General features: G+C 36.5%; 1 protein-coding gene and 1 long non-coding RNA gene across 3 annotated transcripts in view; one reads left to right on the forward strand and one right to left on the reverse strand.

Moving 5' to 3' along the window:
* DDX60 (DExD/H-box helicase 60) overlaps nucleotides 1–22,145 on the forward strand; it is a 92,242-nt gene that overhangs the window by 38,295 nt on the left and 31,802 nt on the right. For both annotated transcript variants that reach the window (XR_011436700.1, XM_023636333.2), the window contains exons 16-25: nucleotides 906–1,055; nucleotides 3,830–3,949; nucleotides 5,099–5,194; nucleotides 7,892–8,007; nucleotides 8,828–8,970; nucleotides 9,070–9,179; nucleotides 13,561–13,665; nucleotides 14,221–14,349; nucleotides 15,392–15,516; nucleotides 19,472–19,630. Coding sequence is in view for 1 of the 2 variants with exons in the window: in XM_023636333.2 (XP_023492101.2) it covers nucleotides 906–1,055; nucleotides 3,830–3,949; nucleotides 5,099–5,194; nucleotides 7,892–8,007; nucleotides 8,828–8,970; nucleotides 9,070–9,179; nucleotides 13,561–13,665; nucleotides 14,221–14,349; nucleotides 15,392–15,516; nucleotides 19,472–19,630 (1,253 nt within the window). In the remaining variant the exon portion in view is untranslated. The remainder of the gene's footprint in view (nucleotides 1–905; nucleotides 1,056–3,829; nucleotides 3,950–5,098; nucleotides 5,195–7,891; nucleotides 8,008–8,827; nucleotides 8,971–9,069; nucleotides 9,180–13,560; nucleotides 13,666–14,220; nucleotides 14,350–15,391; nucleotides 15,517–19,471; nucleotides 19,631–22,145) is intronic.
* On the reverse strand, nucleotides 6,037–10,865 carry LOC138923283 (uncharacterized). The gene is made up of 3 exons (XR_011436701.1): nucleotides 10,153–10,865; nucleotides 8,124–8,296; nucleotides 6,037–6,341 (listed from the first exon to the last, which is right to left on the reverse strand). It is a non-coding gene; the product is annotated as an uncharacterized lncRNA (long non-coding RNA).

Here is a 22,145-nt window from a genome sequence, read left to right on the forward strand (position 1 = left end):
ATAGATATAAAGTTTATAATAAAATGGTGTGTTTCTGCATAGATCGAACCATACAAAATTGTTGATAAATTGAACATGTTTTCCTACAAAAGTGCCATTTGATGGGTTCAATCTAATAGACTATCCTACTCAAAATTTGACTTTATCTTCCTTATATTGATGATGGTAGGATGCCTTAAAAAATTCCTGCCTCCTTTTCAGGAGTAGAAGGACCAGTTCCTTACTTCAGTGTAGGACACCAGGCAGCCAAGTGCTCTCCAGTAATCCTACACACATTGCAATTCTTCTGATGTCCACTTTACTCTGAGGTGTGACCCAGAGTGGACCTAGATTAAGAGAGTGTACAAATTGGGGTTTTGGAGAGTTTTTCCATCTTCTGCCCTTCATACTGGCTTATGATACTTTGGCTAGTCATCATTTTGATGAACAAAAGCATAGACTGAAAGGATGAAGGTCCCACATGCCCTCCAGAGTGGGTACCTGGCATTCTTCTATACAGAAAGTGGAAGATAAGTAGTAAAATTATAAATCATTGAAATTTTTTTCTCCTCAGCCACTTTTTCACCATCACAAAAATACATATAGTCTACTTCTTAGAACTGAATTTCTCAAAGCCATTCTGCACTTAGTCAACGTACTTCCTAATAACAAGATATTTTATTCAGACTCACTCTCCATTTTTGGCACACAAACCCACCTCCAGATGCTTGAAAGCATAACAGTTCTCTCTTCTGAGAGAATGCTGTGAGTTCTCCAGATTTTTCTTGAGTACATCTCATGTGTGTTTTCAACTCCCAATAATTCCATTTGAGGTTCAGAGAATTGCATTGGAAGTGCATTAATATATTTGTTTTGGTAATGTGCTGTTCACATTATTGACACAAATGGTGCTCTAAACCCTGCAGCGAGAGCTCCTTGATGTTGTGGATAATAATGAGTCAGCAGTGATTGTTGCTCCAACGTCCTCAGGCAAAACCTATGCGTCCTACTACTGCATGGAGAAGGTGCTGAAGGAGAGCGATGAAGGGGTGGTTGTGTATGTCGCACCAACAAAGGTAACGCTCAAGGGAATGAATGTAATATTCTCTTTCATTCTTGAACCTCCTCTTTTAAAATAACGCATATAGTCATGTCGTGAATCTATTTCACTTTTTATTTATTATCCAGTTTTATTGAGATATAATTGACATACAACTTTGTATTATTCAGGTGTATAGCATAATGATTTGATATATGTATATATTGCGAAATGATTACCACAATAAGTTAACATCCATCTCTGAAGATAGTTACCATCTTTTTCTTGTGATGATAACTTTAATGATCCTTAGCAACTTTCAAATATGCAATACAGTATCATTAACTATAGTCCCCATGCTGTGCATTACACCCCCAGAACTTATTTATCTTATTCCTGGAAGTTTGCACCTTTTGACCACCTTTACCCATTTCACCTGCCCCTCAATCCTTGCCTCTAGCAACCACCAATCTGTTCTCTGTTTCTGTGAGTTTCACTTTATTTTTTAACCTGCATTTTCTCCTTCCAATTTGAAAGGGCAAAATAACACTTTCCTTAGAACCATTGTGAGGAAGAAGTCTGGTCTTGTGATCTTGTCATTCGGTGTTATGCTTGAATTAAGAGAAGTATCCACACTTTCCTGGGCAGTGTTGAGTCACTTAAAAACTTAATATTGCCTCCGCAGAATTTATGGGATGTATCTAATCTGCTGTTGGGCATTAGTGACTGGTCTGTTTCTCCAGATGGGCTGTTTTGCCATATTTCTTTTATGTCTAGTACTGTTTAATGTTGAACTTAGAAACAGAAAGAGTGATCTTTTTTATTTAGGGGAAGATTTGATTGATAGGAAGTATGTTTGCCTCTCCTGATTCCCAATCCTTTGTTTTTAATGTGATTACTCTTAATAAAGGCACATTTAGTTGGGATAGTTTTAATTCTACAGATTAAAATGAATTCAGACTCCATTTTAGTTTCTAGGAGCATGTGTAGTGTTGAGCAGCTTGTGGTCAGCCTCAGAACCAGGTTGATCACATGATCAGTTGAAATTTGCACTTTATTTTTTATTATAGCTTTTTTGTTTTTCATGGTTATGAAAGTAATAAGTGCTCACTGCAGGAAATTAATACAATATATCAAGAAAACTAAGTTTACTACAAGTGAAATTGGTAAGTCCACACAATACATACTGCCAAATTGCTCTTCTAAAAGTTTAAATCCATTGTTATTCCCACTGGCAGTATATGGGAGTGTATATTCTTATCTTTTCTGATATTCCTATTATCTTTTTAAAAGTTTTGCCATGCTTATAAGTGAAAACTTCTATTTCATGTTTAAATTTGCATTTTTGCAATCACTAATGATTTGGGCTTCTTTATGTATGATTTTGAGGTGTTGACATTTCTTTATTTATGAACTACTTGTGGATGCATTTGCTCATTTTTATATTTTTCAGGGGGGAAAGGAGGATTGTGTTTTTATTGATTTATCGGAAGTTTGCATAATAATATTACTCTTTCTCTATAAATTATAATGAATATACTTTTGTCATTTTATCTTTTTGATACTGAACCTGAAGTGAGTTCGCTCACCCATTGCGCAGCAAGCCAATCTTTGACACTGGGTGTGGTGGAAGAAAGTAGAAATTTTATATTTGCACAGTGCTGAGCAAGGAGAGAGGGCAGCTAATGCTGAAATCCCAAACTCCCTGAAAAGCTAAAAGGAAGGGTTTTTATTTGGGGTTTTAGGTAGGGGATGGGAAGCATATGGCCTTGCTGGTCGCAACTTTCCCACCAGCCTGTCTTTGACCTTGAGACTACTTGCAGAGAGGAGGAAGCCTGTGACCTTGCTGGTCAGCAGCTTTCCCACCAGCCTGTATCTCTTTGTGGGGAGGAGATAATCCAGGTGCTTGTCCTTGATGGTGTCTGTCTCCATGGAGGATAGTGGATTCTGGAGCCGGGAAGCCAGAGAATAAGCAGGGAATGAGTGTTTTGGTTTTAACCCCATATATGCTGGGTTTAATGTGGGGAAACTGATATCAGGGCCAGTATCATTTTTACTATAGTGTGGTCATATTAATGATGACAACATTTTCTTAATATCTTTCTATAGTCAGATCTATCAATATTTTCACTTAGCATTTCCATGTGTGTGCTCAAATATATGAAAATGTTCACTTTCTAGTATCTTTATGCTTATATTTTAAAATTTACATTTTAATCTGTTAAATTTTTTTTTGGCGTAAGCTGTGAAATAGAGAGATATTTGTAGGTTTCCAAATACTCAGATTCCACTGGCCAGGCTACCTGCTTGATCCAAGCATGGTTCTACTCATTCATGCATATGTGCAAATTTTAGACATCTGGAGGAAGTCCCCAATTATAAAAACCACAAATCTACCTTGGCTATCCCTCACTTGACCTTTTTATGTAGTAGACTGACAGCTTCATAGGATGTATACTTCATAGTATATATGCTTTTTCTATAGTAAACTCATGGCTTCTCTCTAAACCTTGGTCACCCAGGTATTCAACTTTAGTTTTCTGATGTGTGGGCATCACTTATTTTTTTTTTCTCCTGATGAAGCCATTTTTTCCCATTGTACTTTATTTTGAGGTTTATCAACGCAGTTCACTGGCTTAGTCAAGTATCTCAAAGAAAGCTCATTAGTGTATTTAGAGAAGATGGGTATAAGAAAGAGATTATTAAGCTTTCTACACTCATAACAGAACATATTTTTATACAGTTTCTGTTCTTTGAGGTCTCACCTGTACTTTATTATGCGATTAATGGACCTCTTTTCTTGTCAATCAGGCCCTTGTTAATCAAGTGGCAGCAACTGTTTATAATCGTTTTACCAAAGATCTGCCAAAAGGGGAAGCTCTATGTGGTGTTTTCACAAGGGATTACCGTCATGATGCCCTAAACTGTCAGGTAAGGTATATTAATTAATACATTTGTTATCAAATTATGTCATAGTGCTTATATGTCTCTTTTACTGGAAATTCAACATCTTCACAAGGCCTTATGGAAATAATTTTCTTGAATTTGCAAAAGATGAAATAGCTTTCGAGAAAATTTAATATTGTTACGTTCCAAAGAATGAGAAGTAGAACTCGTCTTTCTCTAAGGACACGCATTTTGGTTTCAGATTTCATTGTGTCACTCTTTATAAATGTATTCAAAATAGTCTTAAGAACTCAATGTTATACAAAACTAGCAAACACCAATTTCCAGTCAGAATTAATTTTTCTTGATAAGTGGAATACTCTTACCATTCTTGGTGAGTAGGAGACTCACCATAATTTGAGAAATTTTTTATGGATAGAATACCTGGTGTTAAGTAACTCATAGACAGTTTTGCTCCTTATTGAACTCACAGATAAACAACTAAGACTAAATAAAAAGTGAAAACGTGGTTATAGAACATTGCAAGGTAGACATGGAGATGTGCTACCCAGATCGCTGTTGAAGGAAAGACTTGCCGCCCACATGGGGGAATGTGCTCAAGACAAATGCCAGCTCTCAGTTCCCCCAGTTCTGCCTACACAGTCCGGATCCTAAGACCGAGCTAGGTAGAGGTATAAATACTGGGCCATTTCAGTTTGATGTGGAATGGCTCTGACAGCCAATATTCACTTCAGAATCCTGAGCCGGGTTGGCCAAGTCTTCGTCAGACCTGTTTTGAGGTTTAGCTTCTCCCTGTGTTCAATCCTGCTTCCCCCCACTTCCATAGTTGTTGATCCTTAATAAACACTTTTTAACCTATATGGTATCTCAGGGTCAGATTTTGAACAAATAAACTTGTGACAATTAACTCTTTCTATTTTTATTACTTTGAATGCTCATAAATAGGAATTTAAACTTTAAATCTGATGTTTTACCATAGTGACCTATAAAAATTGTAGTTTCATAAGGTTCAAACTAATATATCACAATGTTAATGAAACATTCTCAGACACAATATTATATCCTAATTATCAGCAGGTATATTCTGGAGTTATAACTCTTTTATATTCTTATAACTGTGTCTGCACATAGTAAATGCACAAAATGTTTGTTATACAATGTCATCATTTTTAGGTACTTATCACAGTGCCTGCCTGCTTTGAAATTCTGCTGTTATCTCCTCATCGCCAGCAATGGGTGAAAAGGATCAGATATGTTATATTTGATGAGGTAGGTTTGGTATTATTTCTCTGGATTGATTTCCTAGAGTGCAAAAGTGCTATAATGAAGATTTTTGGTACTTTAGGACCTTTCCCCTTTGTATGGAGTTCAGCTTGTGGAGATACTTCCTTCTGAATGGTTTCCCCAGTGAATCGTAATCAGTCTTTTGGCTCCATTTTCCTCTTGTGACTTAATAGGGTATATCTGTGAATTCTGCAGAGCTCTGTATGGGAGAGGACTCTGTCATTGGTAGCTCTGTTTCAGAGGAGCAGAATTATCCACCAGGGCATAAGTTTTCCTGGACAGAGATTTCAAAATCCAATCTTTGATCTCTAAAGCAAAGAATTTTGGGTTCTAATAATGATGTCACTTATGTAAGTTATCCAATCAGTCACAGTCCCAAAAGAAAACAAATGGCATGGTCAAATACAACAATTCAAGAAGAGTATTCTCCAAAGATATGTGTGAGAGAAGCTAGAAAGGTTAGTGCAGTAATCCAGAGCTAGTAGCTTATCCCAGGCTTAAGGGACAAGGCAAAGAAGCAATTACTGAGATTCAAAAGGAGATTCTGACGGAGTTGACCTCATTGTGAGGAGCAGTTACCTTAGTTAAGGGACATAGCTCGCTCAAAGTAACCTTTTAAGAAGGGATCCGGTGGAAGAAAGACCTCACTCTCATTCTCCTCCCTTCTTCTCATGTGTTGCCAAGGCTCTCCATTGGACAAATCCAATGGAACCAGAGAGGACTGGAGCCCTTTTGAAGTAGTCTCTTTAGGTCAGTTTCCCTGGGCAGAGAGAGCAGGGTAGAAAACAGTGGAGATTTGTGGGGACAAATGGAAGATACTTAGAAAATTTTTATAGCAGCATTGTTATGAATATTTATTCAAAGACACTTAAAACATTATAGAAAGATGCATTCTCGAGGCAACCCCGATGATCTAGTGGTTAAAATTTGGTGGCCCAGGTTTGTTTCCCAGGCATGGAAGCACACCACTCATCTGTTGGTAGCCATGCTGTGGTGGTGGCTCACGCAGAAGAACCAGAAGAACTTACAGCTATATACAACTATGTACTGGGGTTTGGGGAGGGGAAAAGAAGGAAAAAGAAAAAAAGGAGGAAGGTTGGCAATCGATGTTAGCTTAGGGTGAATCTTCCCCCTGCAAAATAAATAAATAAACAAATAAATAAAAGGATATATTCTTTTGCTTCAAGGAATTTTCAGTTTAAAAGGGGCCAAAAGATGATAAGCATATATTGAACTTAACTTTTCCTGTTGTAAACTTGGAGTACCAAGTAGGCTGTGCTTTTGATTTGTTTGATACTGATTTATTGTGTTTATTTTTGGTTAATCTGTATTTATTGTATCTTGAGGGCCTTGAATATTCCTGTTCATAAAACAAAATCTAACAACTTTGTCTTTGCAATCTAGAACCTTGAATTATATTCTAATCTTAAAACTCTGAAATGATATGACATTGGATACCTCAGTTTCCCCGATCTATACAAGGGTAAAGCTGAGAGGTTTTGAAGGTTAATGTCTATTATGGCAGGATCAGGGAAAAGTGCTATCTAGTACAAAGTATAAGATTAATATTTGGCAGAGTGGTATATGATCTGACCAGGGAAAACCCAACGGGCAGTGGAAAAAAATTCTTTTAATTGTCTGGCTTAGATAGTAAGTCCTTTCTAGTTGATTGCCAAGTGTCATAATTTAATCTGTTTAAAGAAGGCTAACTTTGAGAATATTCTATAAATCTATTTCAATTTGCTTTATTTGGTCAAAAGACATTCATCCATTTATTGAGCAATTATTTCAGGTGTACCACCACAATGCCAGGCACTGTTGATGCTGAGAATGCCTAGGTCTAAGGTCACAGAGTAACAGCAAAAAGGGAATTAAACAATTAAGCACACAAACCACTTTGGTACATACTGGAAAGAGAAATGGTAGGCTGTCATGACTGTGATAATGGCAGGGAGGTGGTAGGAGGACATCTCTGGAATGGGCGGTCAGAGATGCCTGTCTAATGGAGTGACAGTGAATTGAACTCTACAGGTTGAAAGGAGGGGGTAAGAGCGTTTTAAGTGAGGGAACAAGATGTAAGAAAGCTCTGGGGTAGGAAAGTTGTGTTCAAGGAACAAAGAAAAGGCTAGTATGTCTGGAGCAAGATGGGAGAGAGTGGCTTGAGATGAAGCTAGAGAGGGAAGTAGGGGCCATCCTGTTAAGGAGTACATCCTGTTAAGGAGTTTCTATTTTGTTCCACGTGCAGTGGGAAGATATTGAAGAAATTTGATTAAGAACATGGCCTGATCTAATTTATAGTTTAGGCATATCATTTTGGCTGTGATGTGAAGAATGCAGGGGCCAGGAAAGGAAGCTAGACTAGTAGTCATGAGGAGATTATGGTTGAGCAGCTGAGATGTGACAGTGACTTGGTCGGCGGTAGAAATGGAGAGAAATGCATAGATTGGAAAGACATTTTCAAAAGTCAGATAAAGAGGAATTATTGATGAATGGTTATGAGGATTAAAGAAAATTTATGTGTCAAGATTTTCTATTGTCTGAATTTGCCAATATTTATATAAACTTGGCATAGTTGATTAAAGGTAACAGGAAACTATGTATGACTACTCAGGCTTCCATGTCTGATTTTCATCTGCTATTTTTAAATCAAATTTTTAATGGAGAAACTTTTGTCTTTAACAGGTCCATTGTCTTGGTGGAGAAATTGGAGCAGAAATCTGGGAGCATCTCCTCGTTATGATCCGATGCCCCTTTCTGGCTCTTTCGGCTACCATAAGCAACCCTGAACATCTTACTGAGTAGGCATTAGATTCAGTCTCGATAGAATGCTTATTGATTTTGAATGTTTGAATATTACACTTTCTATGTGGGTTCTGGAGAATTTCATAACTTTCTGGTGAATTTATTAACTTACCTCTATTCAAGGAAGAGTCTCTCTAGCACCTTCCAGCAGGTGCTGAGCAAGGTCACAGTCTAAAGGAAAATCAGATGCTCTCCCAGCCAGGTCTGCAACTGAGTAGGAAATTTCCCTTATATCTCAAAAAAGCTTCACCGGAAGCCATCAATTTATGTTCCTTTTTCTTTGTCCTTTACCAAGAAATAAAAAATGAAATGGTTTAATGACATAGTCAGCCATAGACCCTGAGATTTCTTATATTTTCCCACTTTGTAGATGTTTTAAAAAGATAGCAAAGCCTTATTAGTTGAAAGCCCCATATCATTTTGTCATTGGGCTAGATTTTTGTCTATTAATAACAAGTATAGCATAGACTGTTGTGTGCCTGGTACTGTTCTAAGTGCTTTAATTTATTTTAAATGCCCATCAACCCTTATGATTTACTATTTCCATTACTACTATTAGATAGTATTTTGAATACTACTATTGTTATTTCCATTTTAAAATGTGGAAAATGAGGCACAGGGAGATTAAGTGTTTCAACCAAGAGCCACAGCTAGTAGTAAGGAGGCTGCGATGCAATCTCAGGTTAGTCTGGCTCCAGGCCTATTCCCTTAAGTACAATTTTTAAAGCACATGAAATTTTTTATATTTAAAATATTTGATGTCACAGGAAGAAGTTCCATATTCTGCCTAAATAATACGTAAATTTATTTTTTAAGGTGGCTACAATCTGTAAAATGGTACTGGAGACAAGCAGATAACATAATGGGAAAAAATATTTCTTCTGAAAGAAATTCTGGCTCTTGTCCCAATTCTCACAATGACTACCGGCAAATGAAGCAATCATATAAAGTTAGACTTGGTATGTTTGATATATTCGTAAGAATTTTATCTTTTACTTTAAAATTATTCCAGTCATTATGCATTTGTTCATTTGGAAATTCTTGCTCTTCATATTTAGTGCTCTATGGAGAGAGATACAATGATTTAGAGAAGCATATCTGTTCAGTAAAAGATGGTGACATTTGTTTTAATCATTTTCACCCATGTGCAGCATTAACAACAGATCATGTAAGTAATACTTCAGCCATATTTGTTCTGAGTAGTAGAAATTATTTACATATATCATAATTGAAAAGCTGCCTAGTTAATGTTTATCAAAATTGCAGAATAGATGCTTTATAACAGATATTTAACCTTAGTCAAAGTAACAAGAATAACTTCATAGTTTTTATTGGTTCCTCGAAAAGTGTCTGGATCCACAAAGCTTAAAAAAAACTTGAAAATTTTAACCTGAAGTTTTTTTGGTGAATTTTATTTATTCGTGGACATTATCTTTGTCTGTTTTTCCTTGTTCTCAGCGCTCATGTCTATCTGTCCACTTTTATGACATTAACTCTTCTCTTAGTGCAGCTACAACTGTATGTGGACAATACCAAGTACATGTGAGAATCTGATCACTGTGAATTAGGTTAAACAAGGAAAAGACACTTTTCACTAACATAACAATCACAACATGATTTTTGGGTAGTGAATCAATAAGGTAGGGGTCTTAAGAGGACCTCCTTTGGGGCCTTGGGGTTTGAGTGGGGGAAGATTTTTAAATTTTTCTTGCATATTTTTCTTCCTTTCCTACTATATTCCCAGGAATGGCCCATTCAAGTTCTGGTTGCGTCTCAGAGTGATAATTAGTCAATAGTTTGTCTTCCTTCCAAGAACTGGCAAGTTAATTATATTCTAAATTCTGTTGTTAGATTAAGCCTTCTATTCTGACAATTTTTAAGGCACCTGAAATTTTCTTTGTTTAAAATGTATGCTGTCACAGGAAGTAGTTCCATGTTCTGTCTAAATAATATGTCTGGATCCACAAAGCTAATTTAGATAAATAATTAATAAAGATCATTCTGATCTTGCTGAGCCTTTAATGGCTTTCTTCTTTTTCTTTTTGGAGATAGTTAAATGCACAGCTCCTTAGCTTGGCTTCCAAGGTCTTCTATGACCTGGCCCAAAAGTCCTTTCTATTCATCCACTTGATATATCTTACCTGGAGGCCTTCATGATTTATATTGTTGCTGAAGTATTTTACCCCAGATGCCAAATGCCAGTTATCCAGATCCTGTTTGTCTTTCATGGCTCTTCTAAATGTGAGACCTCTTCAGAATCCTTTTGTGACTTCTCTCCAGAGCCTTCCTCTGTTCTCAGTAGCTATTAATGGAGTAACTGGAAAGCAATAGAACTGCCACAGTGTGCTCTGACCCTGTATGACTTCTGCAAAGGTCATGCTGTTGAATGAGCGTTCGTGAGACTTCTGGGCTTTTGCTGCAGGAATGCAGGATGAAGCTAAAGCCTTGGGCATTATTAAATGTGTTTTGACAGCTGTGGGTGTAGTGTCTGTTTATATAGTATTTTTCCTAAAGTAACAGTGATGAAAAGTAAGTAGACCTTTCCAAATGAGTAAATAATTCCTGATCTTGTATAGTACATTGTAGATTAATATGAAAGAACTGAGTGGCAAGAAAAAGCATAATAAATTGTGGCAACATAAAGAGAACAGCCATCCACCTTGGTCATCTCCTTTATAGCTCGATCGTAGAAATGGTTTCAGAAGGGAATGATATCAAATCTGAAGTGAGTTCACTCACCCGTTGTGCACAAGCCAATCTCTGACACCTGGTGTAGTGCAAGAAAGTAGGTCTTTATTATTGCAAACCGTAGAGCAAGGAGAATGGGTAGCTAACGCTGAAACCCCAAACTCCCGGAAAAGCTACAAGCAAGGGTTTTTATTTGGGGTTTTAGGTAGAGGAGGGGGAGCATGTGGCCTTGCTGGTTGGAGCTTTTCCAGCAGCCTGTGTTTGGCCTTGAGACTACTCGCTGGGAGGAGGGAGCCTGTGACCTTGCTGGTCAGCAGCTTTCCCAGCAGCCTGAGGATGCTTGTGGGAAAGAAGGTGACGAGATAAGGGATGTCCTCAGTTATCTGTGTCCATGACAGATGCTGGATTCCAGCGCCAGGAAGCCAAAAACTAAGCAGGCAAAGTGCTTTGGTTTTAACCCCATGTATGCTGTGTTCAATGTAGGGGAACTGATATCAGGGGCGGTATGGGGAAGCGGTGGAGCAGGATGAGTGAGCTGGCCTTAGTCCACTTGAGGTGAGGGATTTGCCTTCAATCCATGAGGCTGGTCTCTGGCAAGAAGCAGAGTTTGGCCTTTGCCATCAGTTACCATGCCACACGCCTCCTGGAGAACTGTCAGCCCCAGGAAGTCCTTAAAAGAACTGTTGCCTGTCTCCTTCTGCTCAGCGTGGATTAATGCTTATCATCATCTGTGGTGTTAAGGACAACGCGGTTTGCAAAAATAACATCATAGTATAATACCATTGTATTTATAAATGAAGGATGGTACAAATCTATGACCTTTTACTTCTCTTCCTTTCCTACCGAGGCTGGCTGAGTTTTTGCCAGCTCATTAATTACTGTGTAGCTACTTTGTAGCTACAGTGGAGAACAACTGAATTGAATTCCCAGCTTTTAGTCACAAAATTATTAAACTTATTTTAAAAATTAAGACTTGTAAATTGATCATTAATCAATCACATTGACAGTTGAGGCATCAACCATGTGCCCCGTATTTTACTAGGCCTATGGCATGTATTGTATATCTTAATTCTTACAACAAATCTATTACATAGGCAGAATTGTCCTTTTTAGAAAAGAAGGAAACTCAGGCTTCTGTAAAAGGCTAAGAGACTTAAGAAATCCTAAGCATTCTAGTGACCAAAACAGAAGATTTATATCTTAAAAGTTATGATAATTCTTGGATTTATTTTATGGATTTTTTTGGTAGGCATAATGTTACCACTTTCAAGTAGTAATAATAAGAGAACAAAATGATAGCATTCCAAAATAATGCATTCATTTATTATTTCGGTATAATACAGTCCTTACTATCTAGCTAGTTTTCAATGCTCAAACTGAGAGATGCTAAATGATGATTCTATTTAATTATTTGCATCCTATGGTGTTTTACAAGGCTCCAAGCCAACAACAAAATCGAATTGATTTTTAAAACCAAAATATATTTTACATATAACATTGTGTGAGTTTAAGGTGTACAACATATTGATTTGATATATTTATATATTGCAATATCATTGTCATTGTAGCCCTAGTTAACACCTTTATCAAGTCATATAATTATTGTTTCTTTTTTTGTGATGGGGATAAGTAAGGTCTAATCTCTTAGCATGTTTAATGCTTATAATTAGTATTATTGTTTATAACAACTATACTGTACATCAGATTTTCAAGACTTCTTTATCCACTAGTTTTAAAAGTTTAAAAACATATGCTGACATATTTATCTTGTTTAGTATCACCGTAGTCTGTAAGATGGAAGTACAGATATTTTAATTCCTGTGTTACAGATGAGGAACTAGCAATTACAGGTGGAGTTAGAACTGGATCTTCTGATTCAAAATCTACTGCACTTTCCGTTCTACCAAACAATTTTTTTCAACTGTGTTGAGCTCGGAGTGGCTTTTTTAGCCCAGAATTTCCAAACCTGAGTCTCATAACTTGTTAACAGCTATTTACTCAACAAGTGCCCTATTCTCAAATAATTTTGGAGAAATCTGTATACTATAGTCCCTTTTTTGAAATTTAGCATTTCCAGTGAGAAACCTTGAAAAAGCCTGTTTAATAGAATACGTATGAAAATACCCTTACTCCCGTTTTCTTTTGAAGAATACCTACTAACATCTCAGGGATCATCGTTTCACAGGCAATTGATTTGTATTGATAGTGGTTGAAACCAGTAAAAAATACTATAATGCAAACTTTTTGAGAAAAGGAATTTTTTATTTATACTTTAAAATATTCGTGGAAAAATTAATGAGTTGCATATCCGGAAAGCTTAAAGCTGAAACAAGTCAGTGACCTGGGGGACAACTTTCCTTGAATGTCTTGAAGGTGATCTGAGAACCTTAGTCCTGAAGTTGACCCAGCTCTTACCTTAGAACTTAAACAAATAAGATTTTCCCCTTTTAGCCTGGCTTGGAACTCAAAAGCAAAGAATCATATTCATTATTAAATCAATTTCAGTTGCAGCTGCAGAGTAGACCTTGTGTTTTCCTGTCTAAACAGAGTCCACAAATCTTTTAGCTTCTCTGTACTCTGATTTGAATTGCGAAGACAGTTCTTAGAAAATTAGCCCCATTAAAAGGTCTTAGGAAATAATACAAAAACTTTTTAGTGGGATTTTTTCTTTTTCTGTTTTAATAACTCACAGACATTCTTGGCTAGTATTTTGTTTGCATTGAATATTTAACATTTTAACATTTTAGTTTAGTGCTGTTTTTCAACATCTTTGGGTTCGTGATAATGACTATGAGGCAAAGGATAGAATATAAGATAAAGTAAAAGGAATATTAAAAATTTTAATTTTATTTTAAATGTAGATTGAAAGGTATGGATTCCCTTCTGATCTTACCCTTTCACCTCGAGAAACCCTCCAGCTTTATGACAGTATGTTTCAGTGCTGGGAAAGTTGGCCCAGAGCCCAGGTAAATAATAATTATGCAGTTAATTTGAATTAATGCTGTTATAGTGGATGGGTAAACTTGCTGTTCAGAAAGATAAACTCTCATCCTTTCTAATCACTTCTATCTGCTTTTTAAAAATTACCAATAGATGCTTTCCAAAATAAAATTGGCCCTTCTCAGACATTCTTCTTCCTAACATTTTGTGTTTGCTTTACTGGGGTGGAATGCCACTTAATTCCTGAAAATATTTCTTTTTTCAATTTCTAGGATAATACTTTAGTCTCCTCTTCTGTCTTGGATTTATATTCCTCCATTTTCTCTCATTGTACTCCCCTTCTTTCTCTATGCCCTCATTGCTGTCTCTTCTCCTCTTCTATTTGAGTTTGCTCTACAGTCTTGCCTTTGAAGAGTTCATCCATCCTATGACATGTTGTTCTGGATACCTTGGGGAGATAAGAAGTTCTACAGCCTGTTCTCTCAAGAAGCTTGTAATTCTGTTAATGAAATGCATACTTCAGAAACATCTTTGGATTATCCTGCATGATTTTTTTAAATTTTGTGGTTTTTCTTTTCAAGGAGTTGTGTCCAGAGGAATTCATTCATTTTAAGAATAAAATAGTCATTAAAAAGTTGGATGCTAGAAAATATGAAGAGAGTTTAAAGGCAGAATTCACAAGTTGGATTCAAAATGGCAATGTGGAGGAGGTAATTTTCAGACATTTTTGGCAAAGCACTCTGTACTCTTTGTTGTTGTCTTGAGTTGCATTCTTCAGTCATTATTATTTTCTGTTTTTTTAATCTTCAATTTTTATTTTAGAATTTTAAGTTGAACGTGTAGTCTAGTGATTCTGAGATAGAACAAAAAGAGAGAAGGGAAACTGGTTTTTGTCTTATCCTCTGTGCCTTCCAAAACATGTACTAGAAGCCACTGGTTCCTGCGAGATGTTGCAACAGATAAGAACAGAGGTGTCACTGTCCCCAGAGTCAGTGATCTTCATGCCTTGGCCATAGAGAGATTGGAATCACAGTAACAGTAGCTGAGAAGAATTTTTCACTTTGTCTTTTTTTGTCTTGGAGTTTTTTCTTTTATGATTTTTATTTCTGTTTGTAGGAACTATTTGTGTATTAAAACCTTAACCTGGGGTCGTATAAATTTATGCGTATTTATTTTAAGTAAGCTGATAGTCTTTACATTTTGATGTTTGCTTTATTCTTGGTTATTGAGGTTTCCGATTTTTAGGGAGTGACATATGTTAAGACCTTTTGCATGGGATTGTTTTCCCATTACACTTTAAATTAGATAATCTCTTCCCATTCAGAAACATAATATAATTAACCTACATTTTCTTCCACTTATTTTTTCATTAAAAAACCTTTAAAATGTATTTGGAAGTAATTTTTCTACATGATATGGAGAGAAACTGAATCACCCCACCCTCTGCCATAGCTGAACAATTCCGTTTCTGATTGATTTGTGTTGCCTTAAATAATTGCGTGTTAAATTGCATATATGTGTGTGCGTATATATTAGTCTATTATTTTTGTTCTTTAGTGTATTGATTTATATATTTTTTATGGCTCTTTGCAAAATTTTGTAATATACCTTCATAATTATTTTAAAATTATCTTTCATTTTGAAGAGCCACAGAAACATAGATTAAACAACTATGAAAATATTTTAGCCAAAAGTAGTAATTCTGTTCTTTGTTATGCAGAACTTAAAACAATTTTTTATTCATTGCTACAGGCCGAAATGGTCCTGGAGAATCTTAGTCCTGATTCAGTTTTTGGTTCAGAAAACATGATAAAAATGTTTCCATTTCTCGTTGAAAAGCTAAGGAAAATGGAGAAGTTACCTGCACTATTTTTTTTGTAAGTCATTTAATTTAATTTGTTTTTGGTTATAATTTGTATTAGGCTCATTCTTTTAAGTTGAGGAAAGTTATACAAACTTTACTGTTGTAATATAGTATTCATTGCTATCTTTCATGCTCATTTGTTATCAGAATGCATAAAAAATATACCTTTCTAGTTCAATTCTTAAAAAAATATTTTTACTTATGCTATTGCAAGCTGCCTTCTTTATTTAGTTTCTTACTCTATCTTTTGTTTTCTTTTTACAATAAACTATTGTATTTTTATTTAGGTCTTGTTAACTTTTCAGTAAATACCTAGGTGTGAACTTTGCTCAGGTGGCAAAGTTTAATGAAACTTGTTCACACATAAACAAACATATAGTAATAAATCATCATTGGTAATGTATATTTAAAATAACAATGATAATTGAATGTATGGTTGTATTTGGAACTTTTGGGGATTGCAATAAAATTGCTCCTTTTACTTTTGTTGTTGGGACAAGGAAAATAAATTCTCAACCACCAAGAAGTTATACAACTCACCGACTTTACTTTCGAGCATGGCTCCAGGCTTTAGTTAGAAACAAACACAATTCTGGACCTCTGGTATATTTCTGAAAGCCTAACTGTAAAATGGAAATCCAAAAATACCTGTATACGTTCTTCATACACACATACATACTCAAAACATTTAAAAAGTAAAATCACAAAGTGGGTGAAAGGCATCAAATGATACAAACTCCTAGTTATAAAATAAGTAAGTCATGGGGATGTAATGTGAAGCATGGCGGCTATAGTGAATAATACTAATACTGTGTTGCCTATTTGAAAGTTGCTAAGAGAGTAGATCTTAAACGTTCTCATTACAAGAAAAAAATTCTGTAATTACATGTGATGACACGGGTTAACCAGACTTATCATGGTGATCATTTGACAATGTATACAAATATTGAATCATTATGTTGTATACCTGAAACTAATGTAATATTATATGTCAATTATGTCTCCATAAAAAAAGGACAGTGTACAATAGAGTACATGGCTCTGAGCACCTGTAAAAGCTTCTCTGGAGCTTATACATGGGAGCACAATTGCTATATTTTAGAATATGGTTAAAATACTGGGATAAATGGAACATGCTTTTCTTCCATAATGGCTTGTTAGCTGATGTCCATCAGTGGTTCACGAGGGTTCCCATTTTGACCTATGGTTGGCATTAGTTTTTCCAACTGTTGCCATTCTTATTATGTAAACTCATGTCTTACTATGGTTGTAATTTTCATATCTTTTGTTAAACAGTTATATTTAATTTTGATATATTAAAACCCACCAATGTTTTAAAAAAGGTAAGATATTTCACAAAAACATCAAAGGTTTAATTCTGCTTGTGGAGTTGAATCTTGGTACATCTTTATGGAGTTTTGGGTTCTCTGCAAAACATGCCGTGAAAATCCTTGGTCTTCTGCAGCTTGATTTGTTCCTAACTAGCCCTAGATCATCGACAAATCTGAGGATTCGTCAGGGCTCAACCTGAACCTGTGGGAGTTTTTCAAATAATAATGTACCTGTCAACCTTCTCTAATCTAGTTTCTGGGGGGAAAAAACCAAAACGCGTGGAGCATTGTTATTGTTTAGTGACAGTATCGGCATGTATTTAAGAGCACACACTTCATGGTCAGGCCCAAGTTTGGATCCTACCTCTGCCCTCTATTAGCTGTCACTTCTAGGCCCAACTTCACAGCTTTGAGCCTTAGTTTCCTCATTTGCAAATGAGATGATAAAAATATTAACACATAGAGCTGGAGTGAAAATTAAGTAAAAGTAAATTATGGAAGCACCTAGTACAGTACTACAAAATCTTATAGGCTGAGGTCCAATCTCCAGATCACATTCATTCTATATAGGTTATCAGAGCGATTTAAGAGGAAAATTATTTCCAAATACTCTAGATTTTAAAAAGTGAAGTACTGTGATGAAAATCACGCCATTTAGTAGAGAATGTGTGCCTAGATCAAGTAACATGCATTAATGTAAAAAGAGAAGCAACACAATGTCATGATTAAGAACATAGGCTTGGAGGCCAGGTTCTGCCACATGCAAGCTGTGGGATCTGGGCAAGTCACTTAATCTCTTTATCTCTTCGTTTTCTTATCTACAAAATAGGGATAATAATGGTGTTTTCATCATATGGTTGTTGTAAGTACCAAATAAGTTAATATATTTAAGACAGTGTCTGACAGTAGTAAGTATACTATGTGGTTACTATCTTTATTATTTTATTGTCTGCTATATGGAATTTCTTGCCATGTGGCATAAACTGCCACTTTCTTAATCCTTGCTTCACCAGTGTGCCAGTTTATTTACTCTTCACTAGTTAACAACATTTTCTTTTAATGCTGGCTCTTTAAATACTTTAAAAACCCCTTTGCCTCACAATTTACCATTAAAAAACTTTATTGTGTAGACCCAACCCATGATTTGCTGTAATAAGCTATGGTGAGTATAGTGATAATGGCTGTTGGCTACTGGCAGCCATAGCATTTTGCCAGTAAGTTATCGTGGGGGAAAAAAACTTCTGTGGATTTTTAAGTCTTCTTGTCAAAAGCCCTAGCTTCCTGACACAGGGAAATGTATGTGATGTAAAGAAAGGGATGTTTGATTTTGCTTCCCCTAGAAACATTTTACTCTTTACATACTATGAGAATTTGATCTGTAGCCGTTTGCCTAGTTAATCGCTCAGGTCTGAAAGGACTAAATGTTTACAACCTGGACTAGGTCTTTGGTTTAAGTCCCAAGGTACCAGGAAGTCTGGACCACTAGGTCCCTGGGTACTTACATTTCGAAGATATAAAGCCCAGACCCTGGAGACATTTCTGGATTGTAATGGCGAGCAACACTGGGGTTTATCCACTCTCTGGAAACAAGTAGTCACAATCCAAAGGTTAGGGTGAGAACCTAAGATTCTCACCATCCTGCCTAAAAAATCAAAATTTTACTGTATGATCTCAGTTATATGTGGAATCTAAAAAAGCCAAACTCATAGAAACAGAGAGTAGATAAGTACTTGCTGGGGAATGAGGGGTGGGAAAATGTGAAGATATTGATCAAAGGGTACAAATTTCTTGTTATTACATAAATAAGTTCTGGGAATCTAGTGTACAGCAGGGTGACTATAGTTAACAGTACTGTATTGTATACTTCAAAGTGCTAAGAGAATAGATCTTAAATGTTCTCACCACACACACAAAAAAAGGTAACTATGTGAGGTTATGGATGCATCACGTTATTATGGTAATAATTTTGCAATATATACATGTATAAAATCATCATGTTGTACACCTTAAACTTATACAGTGTTACATATATCAATTATATCTCAGTAAAGCTGGAAAAAAAAACAAAGAAAAACAAAGGAGACATTAAAATTCACAGAAGATTTGACCATCAGGAAATCTGAACTTATATGTATTTACCTAATACTAAGGGCTTTTGATTGTGTTATGAGGCAGCTCTAAAGGTCAGTGGAATTAAATACAAGAACAACATCAACAACAACAAAAATAAATAAAAGAGCAAAAATTGTTTGTTCAAAGAAGTTTTTTTCTCATCTTTCAGGAGGGGGGAGAGGGACCCCTCCTCTGCATATAAATAGAGAATATCCATTGCCCTCTGTCCCTTGCCCGTGGAATGTCTGACTACCCTTACAGGAAAAATTCCCATGGGCTCTCAGTGCTGCTGCCCCAGGAGTAAGGTCTGGGGCAAGGAGAGGAACTTATTATTTACTATAAGGTATTTAATAAGGAATCTGCTGACCCAGAACATTTTGTGTGCCTCTTCAGGATAAAACTCACCAAGATGGATATTAAAAACTCAACAGGTATATGTCAGGATGATATCAGTAGATGGAAATATGATTGAATTTTATTTGCGGTATTATTTTCAAGGCAAGCATTCTTTTCATTTGTTTTTAGATTCAAGTTAGGAACTGTAGAAGGAAGTGCTAATAGTGCGCGTAATTTCCTGGAGGAAAAGCAAGAGAGTAAAAGGTCTCTCAAAGCTGATAAAGAAGCCTATGTTGTGGCCAACAAACTTCGAAAAGTTAGAAAATCCATAGAGAAACAAAAGACACTGTAAGTATTTGACTAAACAAATTGGTGGTTAAAATACTTCCCAAGTCCCAGTAGGAAATGTACATTGAATGTGCTACAAAGAAGTTCTAGTTATTGCTTGGGCTTATTTTCAAATTGAGTAAATTTGGTGGGACAATGGGGTAAAGATAAGTGGCCATAACATTTATATATTCCTTAGTTGCATGGATCAGTCTCCTTAAGATTAGGGAGAGGCAGGACCACAGCCTATGAGCATAGGTGGGTTATATACCTGACATGAACATCCTTCAAAATAAGCACATCTTTGATGCATACGTGACTCCGACTCTCAGCTCTCAGAAGGCTTAAATGAAGTCCACTCACGTTGTCTTGGGTCACGACATGGAGGTGTCACTGATAGACCATCACAGTCACATAAGTGAACATGAGCTCGAGAATGGATTGAAATGCTAATAATTTTATGCTTGGTATAACTTTGCTGTTTTGACTCCTCTTCCTTCTTCTCAATGCCTGATTCTAACAACTCTAGGTCCAAAATATTTCTTCTCTCCCTGTTATCCTCTCCATCTTTAGTCACTGCTTGGTTTTGATGCTTGTCATGTCTTCCTTGGATGATAGTAGAGATTTTTTTGGACTCCAGAGCCTTAAGGTTCACCACTCTCCAATCTAGCCAGCAAGTGTTCTTGCTAACATTCTAGTTGATTAAATTGTCCTATTCTCAGCATTCTTCCTTCTTCCTTGCTTAGGTGATGAACTCTAAACTCCTTGGCTATTGTTGGTATATCAACATGTTCGGAGCTTTGCTGTAACTTTTTCACCTTCGCTTCCCACCACTCCCCTCTAACAATACTCATTTATGGTTCTCCTTACGTGGCTTATTCTACCTCTATGTTTTTCCATAATCTGACCCGACTGCTTTGAGTGCCCTCCTTCCAGATTGCTCCCAAAGCTAATGCTTGTAACTTTGCTATCTCTTCTCTAAATCTTGCCCTAATTCCCCATTAGATTTAGTGCTCTTTCTATACTTTCAATAGTTAGTAGATCAATTATTGTAATGTATTGCTGTTGTTTTTTATATGTCTTTCTTTTTTCTAAATTGTTAGCTCCTTTACAATAGGGACCACATATTTTCCTCTTTTTATGTCCAGTGCTTAGCACATTACTTGGCAGGTAGTAGTTGTTTCACAAATATTTTTGAATGAATGGTTGATAGTCCCTTTAAAGATCAAGCAGCTTTTAGAGCATCTCTGATTCAGATTTTTCAAATTCTAGAGCAAGCTAGAATTTTCTTCTGACTCTTCTGCTTATCTTCCCTCTGCCTGTTGTGCTGTTTTCCTGGAAGTAAGAGGAAGTGAAGAGCCCAGAGAGAGACAATATGGAAGGTGTAAGCCTTTTCAGGAACTGACGTTCTTTAGACAAATTTTCCTCAGGGCACTAGGAGTCACCATTTCAAGTGGGTTAGTGACCAAAAATTCAAGCTATAAAAGTATAAGGGATGTTTCAATACCTTGTTCAGCACCATCATTATACTGAGGGTGGGTGGGGGCCCTGCTCTGGGCTCTGTGCTTTGGACAGCACCACTCTGGCCCTCCTCCATCTGCATCCATTCCGGTAAAATTAGGAGTTAGGAGTTTAGGAGGTATGCCTACCCGGGGCTCACTCTCACCCTCTTAAATTTCAAGTTGTTATGGAGCTATATTTGTCAAGGTAGGAGGAGAGAATGTATTTTATTTGGCAGTTCATGACCTTGATTTAAAACCTATAAATAGTTAGACAACAATGTGTGGATCTCCATTAGTCCTCTGCCCCATGCTCTGCAAATATTAGGGCCAGGCCTTTCCATAGTCATGGCATTCTCCCTTGAGTTAAAGGTAATGTTAGTTAGAGGTGAGAACACTTAATGATGGGATATAAGTGAGCTCATCCTCTCATATTTGGAGTTGCCTAATGTGCATGGTTAAGAGACAAACCAAAAAGATTAAAGAAAAGGTAAGTGATCTGGGTATCTGTAAAAGACCGTTACACTGAGGGGTAGTGGATAATACAGTCTGATGACATAGAACCTAAGCTGGGGCTTATGGAGCTGTGGTCCATAGAGAATCTTAGGTGAGATTCTCTAGTAGTACACTCTGAGATGGGGATACCTGTGTAAGTGATTTAATGAAGGAGTGCCCTCATGAGGGACCTTTAAGAAAGTGAGGGAAGCAAAAATGAGAACGTGAAGAAGATATGAAATGATGTGAATTTTGCTAGAATATTGCCTGAGCTTGGTCCAACAGGGAGATCTGGGGGTACCACAGAATTGCCCCAACTTGGATCAAGATGGCTGATTTTTGTACCTCATATCAGTCAGTTACTGGCTTGAGCAACTTCCCCAATTCCAGGAAAGATTGTAACCTCCCAGACATTTCCAAGAGGCTCTTGCCAGTTGAGGGCAATTCTCCAGGGAATTGTGTAGCCCAGAGCCCTTAGCAACCAAACTCAGAGCAGCCGTAGCATCCACCACAAGGAGAGAAGTAGAATGGCCTGTAATTGA

The sequence above is a fragment of the Equus caballus genome, chromosome 2 (genome assembly GCF_041296265.1).
Source record: "Equus caballus isolate H_3958 breed thoroughbred chromosome 2, TB-T2T, whole genome shotgun sequence".
Lineage (NCBI taxonomy): Eukaryota > Metazoa > Chordata > Mammalia > Perissodactyla > Equidae > Equus > Equus caballus.